General features: G+C 35.4%; 1 protein-coding gene across 22 annotated transcripts in view; it reads right to left on the bottom strand.

Moving 5' to 3' along the window:
* PTPRD (protein tyrosine phosphatase receptor type D) overlaps window positions 1-17,131 on the bottom strand; it is a 380,568-nt gene that overhangs the window by 91,122 nt on the left and 272,315 nt on the right. For all 22 annotated transcript variants that reach the window (XM_040580319.1, XM_040580317.1, XM_040580325.1 and 19 more), the window contains 4 exons: window positions 16,369-16,628; window positions 11,598-11,688; window positions 5,149-5,358; window positions 1,739-1,899 (listed from right to left, as the gene is read on the bottom strand). In XM_040580319.1, the coding sequence (XP_040436253.1) occupies window positions 1,739-1,899; window positions 5,149-5,358; window positions 11,598-11,688; window positions 16,369-16,628 (722 nt within the window). The remainder of the gene's footprint in view (window positions 1-1,738; window positions 1,900-5,148; window positions 5,359-11,597; window positions 11,689-16,368; window positions 16,629-17,131) is intronic.

Below are 17,131 nucleotides of genomic sequence, written 5' to 3'. Positions count from 1 at the left end.
AGATAATTTGCCAGCTCAGTGCAGTTTAACAATTTACAGCTTATAGCTGAAAATACAAAAATAAATAAATACATATGGACACTGAACAGTTCTAGTACCAGTAGTAAATAACAGATGGAAAATGTGTCCCCCATTTTCAGTGAATGACAATGTCTTCACACTACTGATGAACAAATTTTACCTGCTCATTTGTGGAATATTCCTATAATGTTTTTGGTAATAGAGCTGAAGATTGTGATTATGGTTCCACAAATGTAATCAATATTTCCAGAAGCAGTTACACATCTGCTTTATATGCTATTGTTTGGATTTGTTCTGTAGTATGGGAGAAGTTTTACTTTTAATACTCCAAAATAATCAGAAGTAAGGAGTATTTCAGTTTTAGCACATCTCTAACAACCAGTTTTTGAAGTGACAGACGCAAACAGAGGTTCACTGGTTGCTAATTGGATTAGATAGGCAAAGACAGTAGGCATTAACAGAAACTTTTATATCTGCAAGCAATAGGCTGTGTATTAAGCTCCTGTATGATTACAGTGCCAAAAGCACATTCTATAAATGTGTAGCTGTTTGAAATCTAAAGCTAAGGTTAACCCTGGACTGTTTATTTTATTTTTTTTTTTACTGCTGAACAGAGATTTCCCTTTCCAAAACCTGAACCCAGCTCTCTATATGCAACTTCAGAGGTATTTGACTAGAGACAATTAGGATGGGAAGAGCATAGAGGCTAGCAGAATTTAAATATTTATATGCAGGTGATAGCATCATACCCATTAGTTTTAGAAGATACACTTCATTTAATGAAATTATCCCAAGTGTGCCCCACCCCCCCCCGAGGTCAAAGCATCTTTAAAATATTCCCCAATGGATCTTAATCAATATATTTTAAAAATGTATTAGGAACAAAATCTGAACATTAAAATAAAATTTGTGGGTTTGATTGTTTGGTTTTGATTAAGTATCTTGACTTCTGTGAACTTATATAAAATGTAAAAGGCTACTATGTATACATTAAGGCATCATACACAGTATTCATCTAGTAAGTTGTAAGGCAAAGGAAAGCTCTTTCTGTAATAGTAAACATACATCTGTGTCACAGACAGTGAAAAATCATAGAATAGAATGGTTTGGGTTGGAAGGGACCTAAAAGATCATCCAGTTTCAATTCTCCAGCCATGGGCAGAAGTGTAAGTGAAGTTTGATCTCATTTCAACATTAGTAGAAAACAACTATTGATGTTTCCCTAGTCTCTCAGTTCAGAGCTTAAAGTTCATACAGGTACACTGCCAAATTGAGGCTAACCATCAAAAGTAATGACTCTACTTGAGTGGAGATGAAAATCACATTTAACATCAAGCTAAATGTAATGCCTAATGATTATTATTACACCTCTAAAAATAAGTTTTTAGAAGTCAAATGTGCAAATTCTATACATATTTGTATGCAAGCATGTACTTTCTTCATAAATGTATGCAAAATGGAAAAAACATTTAAATGCAGAAATGTTAATAGAGTGTCATCAGCAGAAAAAATTTACCCACGTACCTGTAATTATTGGAAACTTTCAGTCAATCTACTAAAAATTCTGCAGTGTTCTGGAAACCATTAATAAATATGGAAATATGCCAAAGGAATGACACTACAGTAGTACAAAAAATATACTGTGGAACAGTGTTATAAAATGGCCAATATATTAGGAAGTTACATGCCTGTTAAGAAAACTAAAAGATAAACTTACCTTTTATAAAGAAGTATAGCGATAACAATGCAGATGATAAACACCACTGCAAGAACTGGCCCAACAACCCAAATCAAGCCTTCTTCCTCATCTGTAATTGGTTGGGGATCAAGATCCATCGAAACAACAGGATCAGAGTACGGGCTGGTTGCATACATGGTCTATACAAATAAAATACATCTTACTTAATGATAAAGCAGTGCATTTAAAATATTAATAATACTAGATTTAAAACAAATATATATAAGATAACAATGCAATGAATATAGCAATATGAAAATTCTATTTTTCTTTGTTAGGCAGTATATAAGTTTGTAAAATGAACAGCATGTTGTTATCACTACCTCTATTTTGTGCTCCATGTATTAGCAGTGATCTGCAGACAAATGAGGTAACACAGTCCTTGACAGGACACTTCGCAACTTAAACAGTTAATAAGAAAATATTAGGAGGACTATAACATATTGGTTACTCTTTTATGCTTTTTATTTAGTCTTATATTGGCTTAACACTGTTTCTTCCAGCAAGATATGAAAGGATACTCCTGAAAGAATGAGAGTACATAAGTAAAAATAAAGGGTACCGAATGTCCGAGGTTCCTAGAAAATGAAACCTTTGGCAACAACAGGGTGCATTTTGAACAGTTAAAAACTTTGTGACAGAGTGTTCTTACAGAAGATGGAGACAATCTGAATTTAAACAGGTGAAGCCACTGTAGAAGTTAAATACTGGAAGTCTTTCTTAGGGATGGAACTTGAGTTATGAACCAACAGAGGCTGCTGGAAATCTTTGCCTTACTGGATGGTGTAAAACCAGCTGGCCTAGGATAAGACCTGTGATAAGAAAATAGTATGTATTTTTTTTTATTCTGGTCTGACCTGATATGTCTGATCTATGGCTGAATGCAGAGTTAAAATTACAGATAGAAGAGGGTGAGAGGCCAGCCTGCTAAATCTGGATCACGTAAAGAACTCAGAGCTACAGCAAAGTCAGATGTGGACAATGGTTTGTACTTATTTCTTGTCTTTTCTGGAGTGCCTCTACCAGCACTAAACTAGGATTTGAAATACAGCTCATGCAAAGGACTTAAAAACTTGATTCTGCAGTAGATCAGGAATGCCAGTTAAGAAAGAATAGGATAACTAGGAGAAGAGGTTGATTTTCTTTTACCATGTTGCACTGTATTCTGAAAGATGCCCTAAGCCAGGACTCTTAATCAAAGGAGATGTGTGTTTTTCACACTTCATTTGGCCTTGTTTTGGGCTCTGTGCTAAAAGAGTGTCTGGGTTTGAGACTGCATTAGGACCAGCAAAGCTGAGACATTCACACTACCTGGTACAGAGCTGGTACCCATGCCAACTATGTCCAGTTATATCATGCTCTTTTACTAAGTCTGACAACAGTTTTGAGTGTCCATGTTCCATTCCTGAAAAATCTGAGCTGACTGATATTTTTTCCCAGCTTCAGTATTCTCAAAAAGTAGAAAAAAGCTCATTGCTACAGTAAAAAATTCTTTGTGTTTAGCCTCTTCCTTTGGAGCAGGCAGAAAAATATTCCTGGAAAGGGATACAGAGGGGTAACAGTATCAGCATTTACTACCTGTTCTCCAATAAATAGGATTTTCCTTCTAATTTTCAACCTACCTCTATTAATGACTGATTTAAACTCATTCATTACTTTGCCAAATTTATCTTTTTTTTTTTTTTTTACTTACCCTTTGATAACATGCTTAACATATTTATAGACTCTAATCCTAATTTCTCTCAGCTTCCCTTTTACTAAGTTAAACAAATTCAGACCTCCCCATGCCCTCTTGTAAAACAAGTTTTCCATTCTACAAAACAGAGAAATTGTGTGTTCCCTGAAGGAGAAACCTTATCTAAAGAGCATTTTGAAGACTGGGAAAAACACTCCTTCCAAATTACAATTCATACACCAGTGGGATCCATAGTCCTAGAAGAAAACCAGACATACCGAGAGAAGCTGAAGCTCATTCACCCTTATAAACTCTTCACTCTCTGATAATCACAAAGATGTTTCAGATTGCATGCTAAACCAGACATTGTCCATACTGTAAGAGTAGTAATGCCTTTTGAAATCTTCAACAAGAGACTCCTGGATATATTTTGCCATACCAGCATTTTCAGCTGTAAACATAAACCCCTATTTATTCATGTGTTTTCATCCTGATTTCTCTCTAACAAAGTAGTAATCTTAGGGTTATATGAAATGACCAATAAATGACCTTAAATTAATATAGAAAAATAAATAAGAAATGGTGCTTTGTATCAAAAAGATCAGTTTTAGTACAGGTAGCTTCTGACACACATTTTTTTTGGCAATCATCAAACTTAATATCCAAAAACTGTCTACTCTCTCTAGTTTGAAACTCTCTCATGCTCTCTTCAGAACTCTCTGTCTACACAGCCACTGTCAAAAAGTGAAAGAGGAACTTCTGGTTTATGTTAGAGCTTCCAGGAGGCACTTATTTTATTTTCAAATGAAGCTACGTATCCCACAAATATTCAAATTGAAACTACTTCCTCACAGTGTTTAAGTAGACAAATTCTGTTGACATTGAGAAAACAACTGTACAGTTACATATTGGAAGCATTTGACTAGAATTCCAATTATTGGTGTAGGAGTTTCTAGTGGATGAGACAGCAAATGCATCTGTCAGGTTTAGATAGCAATTAGAAAGATACCATATTACACTGTATGTCAAACTATTAAAGTGTATTGCAAATTCTTTAAACAGCCCTACTTCTGTATTTTTATTTTTATTTTTATTTTACTATATTACATGCAGTAGATTAATTCACACATAAAGGGACATAACTACAAGGTGAATTACATAAAGAGGAATGACAGTTCATTATTTAGCTCACCTCAGAAATTTTCTTTATTGAATTATTTTCTAACTTTCTAACAGTTCAACAGATAAAGTTGTTACAGAATAACAAACTTAAGAGGCTAGTTGTGCATGTCTCTGATTCAAGGGATCTTCCCAAGAATCCTGATTCTCCAACACCACTATTCAATGGCAGCAGAATACACAAGAGGAACTCCTTTTATAACATGTTGAGAAACATGCTGCTGTGAAGTTCATGCCTCAGAACCTGTGTCAATGATCTCAAATAGCAGAGCATGTAATTTGCAAAGGATCACAATACAGCTAATAAAAGGTGATGTTTAGGTTTCCATTATACACGGAAGTAACAAATAAAGACACAAGCAAAATAGAAAAGTTAAAGGGATTAATTCAAACTAAGCAAGGAAACACTTGCTTTAGTGATGCCCTGACTTATATTGTAAAAAAAGATAGGTTTTGGGAAGTGAAAGAAGCACAGAAAGCTGTTTTCATTATTGTGGAAAGGTAATTTTGGATTTAAAAATGTTAACTAACTTACAGATTCTGAGTGCTCCATTACAGCCAGCACAAAGAAGACATATTCTTGACCACTCTGCAGTTGCTTATTCTCAAAGCCACCGTAATGCTTCTTATCCCCCAATGTGAACTCGGTAGGAAGAACTTCAAAGTGAGCTGCAATATATGGCTTTAATTCAACTTCCCTCCCAAGACGAATGCTTCTCCGCTTCCTAGCTATCTCCTTAAGCAGCTTCAGAATGAAAGGCGGGTGGGGGTGGGGGTGGGGTGGGGGTGGGGAGAGAGAGAGAGCGAGAGAAAAAGTAAGAAAAGAAAAATAACTGTAAACAATTTTAATGTTTTAATGTAAATTATTTACAATGTAATGAGAAAATTTAATGCATGACCAGGAACTACAAAAATACAATATATTCACATTTCATGGGGGCTATCAGTATCACTAAATCAATTGCAAAATCCTGAGTTACTTGTCATCTTTGTTAAAATACAATACTAGATAGCAATTGTACTGTGCAGACTACAAACATAAAACAATTAGATCAATTTTCAGTTTCTGATATTGCTGTCTCTAGGGCAACAAAAAAGCTAACACAGCAATATCTCTTCCTTGAGGACATATATATATACACACATATCATATTACACATCCCATATATATGTGTATGCATATATACATAAAGTAATTCATAGAATAGAATCATAGACTCATTTCCAACGGATAAAACCTTTAAGATCATGAAGTCCAATTGCAACCGTAACACTGCCAAGTCCACCACTGAACAATGTCACTAAGCACCGCTTCTATACATCTTTTAAATATTTCCAGGGATGATGACTCAAACTGGGCAGCCTGTTCCAATGCTTGACCACCATTTCAACGAAGAATTTTTTCCTAATATCCAATCTAAACCTCCCTTGGTGCCACTTGAAGCCATTTACTCTCATCCTGTCAATTGTTATCTGGGAGAAAAGACCGGCACCCTCTTTTCAGATAGTTGCAGAGGGAGATGAAGTCTCTCCTCAGCCTCCTTTTCTCCAAGATGCAGCCTAACCAGTACCACGTTCAGTGGGTCAATCATTTCCCTAATGCATAATGAATATGCAAGGTACTATCTTATCTCTTGTTTGATAAAACAAAACTTACTAACACGTATGATGTCATTAATTAAAAATGAGGAATAAAAAATGCAAAATTGAAAAAAAAATCCCAGTTTCTGAAAATCAATTTATATTAACTTTAACTTTTTCTGGTAACTCTGAAATACAACTCAATACCAAGTACCTATGAATAGATTAATAGCTCTTTTTTCCTTTCTTCCCATCCCCACCCCCCATTCTCTCTGATATGAGAACTACCAAACACACTGTCAATATTATCTTATTATCCCACAGAAAAGAGTGCTTTCCAATGTACTTCAGAAACAGTAAATTAAGTGAAGAAGAGTTTATAGGAGTGATAGTGATTTGTAAACGTATCTTCCATCCCAAACGTGATATTGATGGCTATTTTACTTGTTCAAAAGCACCAAAAATTGTGTTTGTACAACACTATACAATAGAATGGTGAAAGGAATCAGTAGCAGGACTGATGAATCCTAAGATGGCTTTTCTAAGGCCAGACTACAAAATATTATCTACCACCCTGTCATACGCAACTCACACTTCAGATTTTAATTAATCTGGCTTTCAAACCATAACTTTACCTTGTTTCATAAAATATTTCTTCTGATGAACAAAGCTAAAATTTACATCAGCACATTTATGACAAGAGAGATGCTAGGTTCAAATTTGTAAAGCCTATACTAATTAATGAAGGAACTTCAGTTCAGCTGGTATAATGCATTGATGAGTTACTTATTAAATCAGACAAATGCTTACTCAGTATCTTTTATCACTTTAGGTACACTGGCACTCAACAAATATTAATCTGATTTGATTACAAGGGGATGGAACTTTTCCTGGGTAGTAAGTGATGACTTCTAAGGCCTCTTTATGGTTCCCCTTGTTTTTCACTTATGAAATTTATTCAGTGTCCTGTAGTCGCAGACTATTAGACAATAATAAATTTTTCCAAGGTCACACAGTTGTTTTAGGCTTTTCAGCACACAGACAGTGCTAATACAACATATTAGCAGAAACTTCTTTGCTAAGAGGAGGAGACAAATCTCCAGAGCTAGACAGAGATCAATGAAAAAAGAGATTAAAATCTCATCTTCAGTATGCATTCTCATTTTAAAGAACATGATTAGTCAGGAAAGTGCTCTCCTTCTTTGGCCTCTTCTTCAGTGTTAGGCCTCAGACCTCTTCTTGCCTTCCCCATATGGGATCTTGTGTTTTGCAATTACAAAATTAACGATTTTGATGCATGTAAAATTATTTAGTATTCACTGTGCTACCGAGACAGAAGCTTTTAATACTGTACTTCAACACCCCTTCTCTTTGAAGTACATATTTCAAACACAGGCTACCCATAAAACACAGAAGCAACCTGTACCACTTGGATCCAAACCTCCTTAGCACTGAGGGCATTTGGATGTTACCCCTTCAAGAAGTACGCAGTCACCTGCTTTCCAGCTTTAAGGCTGAGTCTGTTTTCTACCAGTTTCCATGCTCCAACACAAAAGCTGGTACACTGCAATGGATCCCCTGAGCAAAAAAGAACTGGCCATAATTTGAGACTAGAACTCATTATTCATTACTCAAGGACTCTATTACAATCAGCACTCCATATTTCTCTTTCATTTTTCCTAAACAGTTTAATGAGCAGCTAGAGTAAATTTGCATGGTATAAAAATGAGGGCAGTAGAGAACTGTAATATTAAGATTTCTATTTAGTTGCTTTACTGAAGGTGACTCTTACATCTGCTGGTAGTTTCCTACGCCCTGGGTAGTTACTGAAGGCAGAACATGAGGCAGAGACTGACCCGACTTTGTTCCAGTTGCTTCAGCCCTTTTAAGAACTGCTGAGGGAAGCACTCTATGAAAAGTTTGTATCTACGTGAAGTTATCTTTTATAAGGATAATAACAGCTATGCAGAGTGTTGAGCACTGACTATACTAAAGTGTGCTGAAACACAAAGGCAGATACCCAGGTAATAGTAATGTGATATGTATACTAACTGGAAGTTAGGAGCTGTAAGTACTGTAGTAGGCGGAGAAGTACATGGCTTAAGCCATCCCTGAAAAGAACTGGTATTTTTGTGTATGGGTACAGTCTCCACTGGAATTTAAAGTTATCTGTGTGGCTACCTCAAATACACTCTTTATCTTATGTTTCAGGAAGACACCATATTTACAATTTATATTTTCAATAATTCATAATAAAATGTCAAAATAGTGCAAGAGTACTGCAATACATAATTAGATTGCAACTGAAAGGGGAAGAGAAATGTTGGACCTTAATCATTCTTGCATTTAAATTAGTAACATAAAATGCATACATTTAATAGATAACAATGCTGAAGTACTGTATTACAGTGGGTGAAGTGATCAGAAGCTGAGTTTTGGCTATGAATGCAAAAAGTTAATTAGCCTGAGTCAAACAAAATCTGTTTAACTTTTTCAAAGGTAATTATTCATCACCTAAGGCCAGCTAAACTTAGATGTGTTTGTGTGTAGATAAAAATTTTGTCTGTGACATTGATGATACTTGACTGAATAGACCTCAGATGAACTTCTGGCCTCATTCATGTTTCATATATAATGTGGTTGTTGCCAAATATCATTACTTGCACATACATTTTCTGTTTTACTTTATATCAGGATTCCAACAAAATTGCTGAATTCATGCCGGCTTTTACTTAGGTTTTATTGCTTACAAATCTGAAGTATCCCTACTAGGCAATACCTACAGCAAATCATAACAATTTGTTTATATTTCTTTTATTTGCATGACATATCTATTTAAATACAATAGATCTCATGATATGCAAAATAAAAAAATTGAGTTAATAAAAATTATTTTATCTCTAATATCTATTTTTTCAGATAGACAATATCTTGTCCATTGTCTGCCCCTATAAGATTCTGCAACTTCCATAGTTTCTTTCAGAATTGAGATTCAAGAAATCAGGAAGATTAGGTAACTACAATAAGGCTGGAGAGTCTTTTGGACTGGTCATTAATGTACTAGGGTTAACACTCCAGAGTAGTGTTTTCAGCAAATACTTTTCTTCTGAAAATTTAAGCAAAGTATTCGAGACATAGCTCTTTGGAAAACCTATTGCCCTACCCTTTCTGATACTAGCCAGACACCTGAGATTGTACTAAAAAAATATATGCACTCAGAGTGTAGTGTGGTTAGTTTATCTGTGGGGGTTTTTTTCCTCACATTTAGTTGCTGTGTCACTGCTTTCACATGTTTCTCAGGAATAGTACATCTAATTAACAATAAACATATATTTCCTAAACTTGGAACTAAACCAGTCTTTTAAGTAACAGAAACTGGGTGAGTTAGCATGAAATACAGTTTCTGCCTACTTTCAATTTTTTCCCTACTTAGTACTTACTATATGTATTGCTGGCAACTGTAAAAGATGTATCAAGGGTTTTCATTCTTTATCAGAAATAATATTCATTTTCCAGTCAATGCATATCTTATTTCTTCCACCATTAATTCTACAATGTGGTCTCAATTATATCAGTAGAAGTGGGAAACAACCTATCCTGACCCAAATATTTCTGAATTAATAAATGCTCTTTATCAATCTGTTATACAGATTAATGCACTGCAACTTGCAGGATGATTAAAATGACCCTTTGTTATGGGAATCAGCAGGACCCGTAGAATTTAATTGCCAAAAAGTTCAATGTCATCTGGCACCTATCCTTTAATCTGTTAATGCTGCTGAATGTGACTACCGTCTTTGGATGTTAAAAGTATGTGGTAATATTAAATCAGTTTTCCATTGCTGTACGAATCTTGCTGTCAGAGTTTTATTGCTTAACTGTATTTGATGTCACCTAGGACTATGATCATGAGCTGATGGCATTTACTATCCAAGATCTGTCAAAAGGAAGAAGTTAATAGATCAAAGCCAGTCATTGCTGCAATTGAATCAAATGAGACAATTGCATAAATGAAGCTGGTCAAGAGGAAACACAGACTTCAGTCAGCAGTAATGAAAACCATGCCTTCCTTTGAACAGTTGTTTTTAATGTTCTGATTAAGGATCATCCTGTTTTCGTACATATTCTTCTTCGCCTTTTCTGACCAGAAAATTAGTCTAAGACCGAAAGAGCTCTGTTTATTTTTTGAAAGCTTTCTGCAGCAGTGTTAGTGAAGATCTTTATTTTCCTCACAATTTTGTCTAAAAATTGAAATTGATATCCACTTTGTCAGTGGAGGAGGTAAAAAAACCCTTGTGATTGCTCACTAATATTCACTACTTCCCAGGGACTGTATTATGGGAAGTATAGGGTGACACATCTCTGTAACATAAAACTCTTTAATTCACCAAAATAAAATGGAAAAATAGACAAAATCCAGTCAAAAGATCACTAAATCAGAGGTAAAGAAACTCTGACTATGATCTCTGGTCTTTGAATTGCAGAAATATTACATGTACAAACTACCATAGCGTCTGAATGAGATCTAAAATACTAGCCAGATACAACAATAACAACAATAACACCACCACCTGTCTTTTGTATAGTGCTTTCATATGGTTCTCTCTAAAGATATTTTAAATTATAAATATTAGTATTAATCCAGATTAACAGATTGAAAGAAGAAAGACAGGTTCACATGATCTATATTGTCCTTCAGTATAACAGAAGACAGGACTGAATGCTGATGCTATACTTCCTGGAATTATTAATGTATTAATAACATAATGATTTGATTTGTAGTATTACTGGGCTTATCTCTAAAATGAAAGTACCTTTCCATCCTTTGGGTTAATATAATTTATCATGTTGAATGGCATCATGAGTTGCTCTTTCCTACTTCATTCATTTATTTCTGAGAACAAACTGTCAGTAGAATGGAGACTACCATAAAAGTTTACTAACCAGAAGCATTCCAGTATGTGAGAATCAGGTAAAAACACTGCAAGAAGGTCAAATGTTAAATTGCAGTGCAAATTGCAAATTAGCATTTGTTACAGGCTTAGTAAACACCCCACTAATGAACCAGACCTTTATTAGAGTTCATATTATTGGTGATTTAGCTTTTGCTGACAACTCATTTCACCTCCTGCACTTTTGTATTACGCTTTACAATAGGAAAAAAGTAAAATATTAATATCAACAAAGATCAGACACTTTGTGTGCTTTATTGCAACTTAATGTCTTTCTTGGCTTCTAATTTAAAGTAATTTGAACTTCTGTTCCAGTCCCCACAGGCTACTTCAAATATAAATATAAAATATCCTGACAACCAAAACTTCTAAAACTGGTGAGTTAATCACATACCACTAATAAGATTGTTTTTTTAATAAAGAGGAATACGACAATAAAACCATACATTACCTCATCTAGTTCCATTTCATCTGGACTCTCCCATGGTTTGATAAACTTTCCACGAGACCTCTTTAAAGGCACAATAACTATGTAATAACCTCTGTAAAGGAAACAGTTGGACAAAAGTGAGGTTGAAGGAAAAGGAATATAGAAATTGGTGGAGTGGATGCCTGTTCAGAGGAACTTAAGAAAACAGCGGTATGCTGAAAGCAAACTTTTTCTCATTATTATGTTACTGCTGCCTTCCAAACACAGTTGTAAAGATTCACATTCTTGAAAACACATCCAGCGTAAAACATTTGACAAACAAATGGCACTAATTACCTGCCTTTTCATGTAAACATATAAATATGTATAAGAAACTTTAATTACAATGTTCTAAAATGCCTATGTGTTTGACTGCTGTTCATTTTTTCATTTGAAAGACAAGAGCTTTGGGATATTTGTGCCTTGTCACCACCACACTGGGAAAAAACCCCAAACCCCTAAACTAAAACATATTACCATATATTTAATTCTCAATTATCACCCCATCTTTCCCCATTTTCATGTATAATCAGAATAGTGGGATAACATAATGTGTTTGTTGATGCCAATAAACAGAAATTAAAGAAGACATAGCATATACTCCACCCACACACTCTTTACTTTTGAGAATCAATCACCATCACCTTTACCTACTTAAGTATTCTGTTCACAGTTATAGATGACAGAATTTCAGGTATTCTGTCTTTGTGGCTAGGATTTGTAAATTACATTTACCAGTTTTCCTCAGAAACATTTTCCTGAAAATATCTTCCTCCTCCTCGTCCTCCATAATGGAGACTAATAAATTATACTTTCTAGTGTAACGGAGATATGGCACTTTCCTTGTTTCCTTCACAAAGCCTGGATACATGTCAGGCAGATCCATAATTTCACATTAGTGTGAGGAAAAGCAGTAGAATCACACAGCAGGACATCCAGGATGGTATAATGTAAATCTTCTTGATAAACACACTTGTCAAAAGGCAAGCATTCTCCATCTCAGAGGAGATGGAAAGAAGCTGCTTTCCTTTGTTTCTCACAACAGAATATTAAGAAGGTATCTCTAGCTCTACATTGTAGAAGATAATTTTAGTGTCTCATGGACCATCTTCTTCTTTTCCTGTCTGCAATTTTTTACAGACTATTCAATCTTCCACAGCACTGACTATTCATTTTACTCACTCAATGCAGGTGAAAAACCTAAAGTAATTAATGAAACTGAGTCTACAGAAAAGGACCTGCCTTACAAATGATGAAAATCTATTTCAGTCTAAAGTGACTCTATAAACTATCTTGCTTACATACCAGCACATGCCATTGGTCCATTTTAATGATCTCCTCTTAATTAAATCCCCTTCCCATAAAAGAAATGTCACGAAAGTTTCAATTTTTAACAACTGCAGTACATATTTATTAATTCTTGTGTTAAGAAATCTGGGAAATCTTTCTGTAGAAATGCTGAGCTCCAACAGGAGATGTTGGAAACAAGAAGGGTTGGCCACAGATTTTTAACTTGCTTGCTTGCTGTATCCATTAATATTCCAGAGTATGTAAAACCTGCAGCATACATTCTTTATCTGTGTATACAAAAACTACAACCTACATAACTTTTCTTTAACACATGCCTAAGAATCAAGACAAGCAATTGAGAACTGGCCCCTATATGTCATTCAGACGTAACAGATATATCTGCTGGATGAACTGCATAGCAGTCTCTTACTTATCCCTTTTTTTTCTCCTTCTTTTTCTTTTTCAAGCTAACAGTGTTCATACTTTTTTTCCAATCAAGCAACATCCAGCATGTAAATGTTACTTTCACACTTTTTCACACTTTCTTCATGTGTGCCTCCCGCTCATAACTTTGATCATCCACTAAGCCTTTCAGCACATACAGAGTATTTTAAAGCTAAGAGCACAAGTACATCAACAGCAAGCAGAAAAATGAAACTGTTCACATAAGTATAAAGTCCTGCAAACTGTAAATGACAACAAAATTCTGTTGTTTCTAGCTAACTCCAGAAAATGTAGCGTCTCTTGAAAAACATGATTTATTATTTTCTTTATTATTTGCTTGTTTGTTTTGAGTTTGGGTTTTCTGGTGTGGTTGATTGGTTTTGGGTTTTGGTTTTTGTTTTTGTTTTGGCTTTTTGCTTTTTTTTTTTTTTTTTTTGTGGAGATGGTAGAGGGTGGGAAATGGAGGGTTTCCTTGGATATTGCTTGAACTACTGAGTACTACAAAGGCTAAAGTCTTCCATAAAACTCTGTTCTAAGACTTTGCAAAGATGAATTCAGAGAGATTCAGAGGAACAAGAACTGTCCTTTAGATGTAAAAATTGCTTTGTATTAGCCCAAAATACTACAGGAAAATGAAGAAATTGCTCACATGAGATACCAGCAAAAGGGATTCATCTTACCTAGCATAAGGTGAGCTCTGCTCCAATTTCTATGCCGCATCACCACCAGACATTGAAATAATGACAATTACTTCTACCAACTTTAAAAAATATACAAAGGCTTTTATAACATTACCGTCAATCCCATTAGTATTTACCTATAATTCATGAGAGCAAACCATTAACTGTTTCACCTTCTGCGTAATTAGTATTATTGAAAGATTCTCAGTGTATAATATTGCATAGTAAGATGGAGATAATCATGAGCTTATAATGTATCCATAGAGAATGAACAACTATAAAAATGTCAACATAATTATTACATAAAATTGTTCTTCCTATGCAAAGACTATAGCTGTAATAATCTTAGTTTTTGCATCAAATAAGCTTTTTCTGTTCAGCATCTAGTTGCTTTGGTATGCCTGCTTCCAAGGGTCAAGTCATTCTTTCTGTTGTTGTTTCGTTTTTCTGTCTCAAGCCTAATCATATTTTCTTAGGAAATAAATAAAGAAGGAGGAGATACATTATTTTCAAAATTGGCAGTTGGACCCCATAGATTTAATGCACCTTTCCTGATGTCACATAGCCTTTTTCATTTTTTTACACTACATAGAAGAATGGCATCACCTTTTTTTTCCTCTTCTATCTTCTGCTATTGTTTGACCAGCTACCCTGCACTTCTTTCTCTCTGTGAATGGTCTGTCTCATAAATCTTTTTTGACTTATTCCATCTTCAGTCTTCCTTAGCTGCATTTGTTACTGACCGCATCTTACTCAATCTAATGATAATGGCTACATTTTTCAGTTTTTCATCCTTTTAATGTCTCAAAGTCATTTCTTTCTTGACCTCACCTGCCTCAAAATCCTTAGTCAGTAATGAAAAAGGGGAGCAGCCTTCTACAAAGCCATCAGTAAAAATCCACCAGGGAGAGGACAAGTTGAATCCCCAACAGTACTTAATAACTTGTTCATTTTCCTCCCCACTTCCTTTATATTACACATGAGAATCTTCTAGACCAACAAGAATCACTATAAGCAGAGCAGTAACACTTATTGATTGTACCATGCTTCATGTTTTCTTGGCAAATACTTATTGTCTAAAATTCCTAATCCCTGCTGACCGTGTGCTGTCAGCTCTTTAGTCCTATTTCTGCTGTTTAAATCTCCACAGCATCTTTTCCCTCAAAACCTAAGTAACCTATAGTAACCTCTTCGCCAAATATTTCAGCAAAAAATCCTTTTTAATTTCTGGGACCAGTGGAGACGACCTGAGAGTTTTCTTTTAATAAGAATTTTAGAATTTGTTTATGTGAATTTATCTAAGTGTAGTTGCAATTCTTCAAAACTCCACAGAATTCTGGGGTGACCGGGGCTGAGTACTTCAAGGTGCTGCAGCTAGGCAGCGATCCATCTATGGGTTATCCATTTTTCTTGAGAAGATACATTGTTCAAAACACAACTGGCTTCCTTAATCCCTCTTTGTTATTTGAAATCAGTGATGAAACACAAAAGTACTCTGAAAAAAAGACACAGACTCAAGGACAATCTTTCTCCATGTATTTCCACCTAAATTTTACTCAGTCTTACATACTTCGTTAAGTGACAAACTTACCGAATAGTTCCAGTTAGAAGGGACACACAAAAATCATCTAGTCCAACTGCCTGACCACTTCAGGCCTGACCAAAGTTAAAACAAATTATTAAGGGCATTGTCCAAATGCCTCTTAAACACTGACAGGCTTGGGGGATCCACCACCTTCCTAGGAAGCCTGTTCCCAGGTTTGACCACTGTCTTGGTAAAAAAATGCCTCTGTATGTCTGAACATACCCTGATGCAGCTTTGAACCATCCCCATGCATCTTATCAATGGATCCAAGGGAGAAGAGATCAGCACCTCCCCCTCCACTTCTCCTTCTCAGGAAGCTTTGAAGAGCCATAAGGTTACTCCTCAGCCTCCTTTTCTCTAAATGTGACAAACCCAAAGTCCTTAGCTGCTCCTTAAAGGACATACCTTCCAGCCCATTCATCAGCTTTGTTGCTCTCCACTGGATGCATTCAAGTACCTTAACAACAGAATCTGGAATTTGTTCTTAAAATTTCATGCCACTGATGACTGCCAAATGGTCTAATCTATCTAGATCCCTCTGCAAGGCTTCTTTGTCTCCCTCAAGAGAGTCAACAGCACCTCCCAGTTTAGTATTATCAAATATTAGTCTAAATGCTACTGTGGACTGCTCTACTCTCTGTACTGTTGTGAAGAATAAAGCCCTGGTATACCACTATAGCTCTAGATCTTATAAACAGTAAGAATAACCATCTTTTTTAAGATAAAAGCAATCGTATGTCATTCATTCACTCACTTTATGTTCTCATTTGAAGGTACTTCTGGAAGTTCCACAGTTATCATGCCATCTAAGTTGGTCTTTCCAATGAAGACTGGTTTGGTGCGAAGCACATCTGGTGCAGTCTTTGCTGTCACTCTGTGCTGAAGACCCCCAGCACTATTCCCTCTGTTGGTCAGCACAAATGAATATGATGTCTCTGGCTTCAAGTTAGTGATCAGCTTTTGAGTAGCACGTCCATCAACCTCCACCACCATTTTCCCATCATCATAAAGGATCTAAGTTAATATACAAATTGAAGGTGGGTTTTGGTTACCAAGAGAAGGCAACTGATACTGTTGTACTGAATTCAGGAATGAACCAAATTATAAATCTAAAATTAAAATTACTGGGCATTTTAGGCTGTAAGTATGGCATTCGCTACCACAATTAAAACTCGCTTTCAGGGGCAAAAAAGAACTACATTAATTTAAAGCAACATAAGCACTCCTAAAATGCAATGTCACTTACTCAAATTCAGTAATTTTGGTTAAACCCAGCATTTATATGAAGGCACACTTGTTTAAGTTAACAAAAAAATACGACTTTTTTGTTCACACTCCTTATTCAGAAAGGTTTATTGCAGTACTTAGTTCATAAAATACTGCTCTTCACTTGCCACTGCCTAAGATGACACAAATGATGAAGAATGATGCAGAAGAAATACCAGCCAGAATGTGGGTTACACTGAGTCTCTTTATCTGGCTAATGCTATAGTTAGTGGAGTAAAAGAGTTGTAACA

This window comes from Falco naumanni, chromosome Z (genome assembly GCF_017639655.2).
Source record: "Falco naumanni isolate bFalNau1 chromosome Z, bFalNau1.pat, whole genome shotgun sequence".
Classification (NCBI taxonomy): Eukaryota; Metazoa; Chordata; class Aves; order Falconiformes; family Falconidae; genus Falco; species Falco naumanni.
This window is presented reverse-complemented; position numbering and strand designations above follow the sequence as displayed.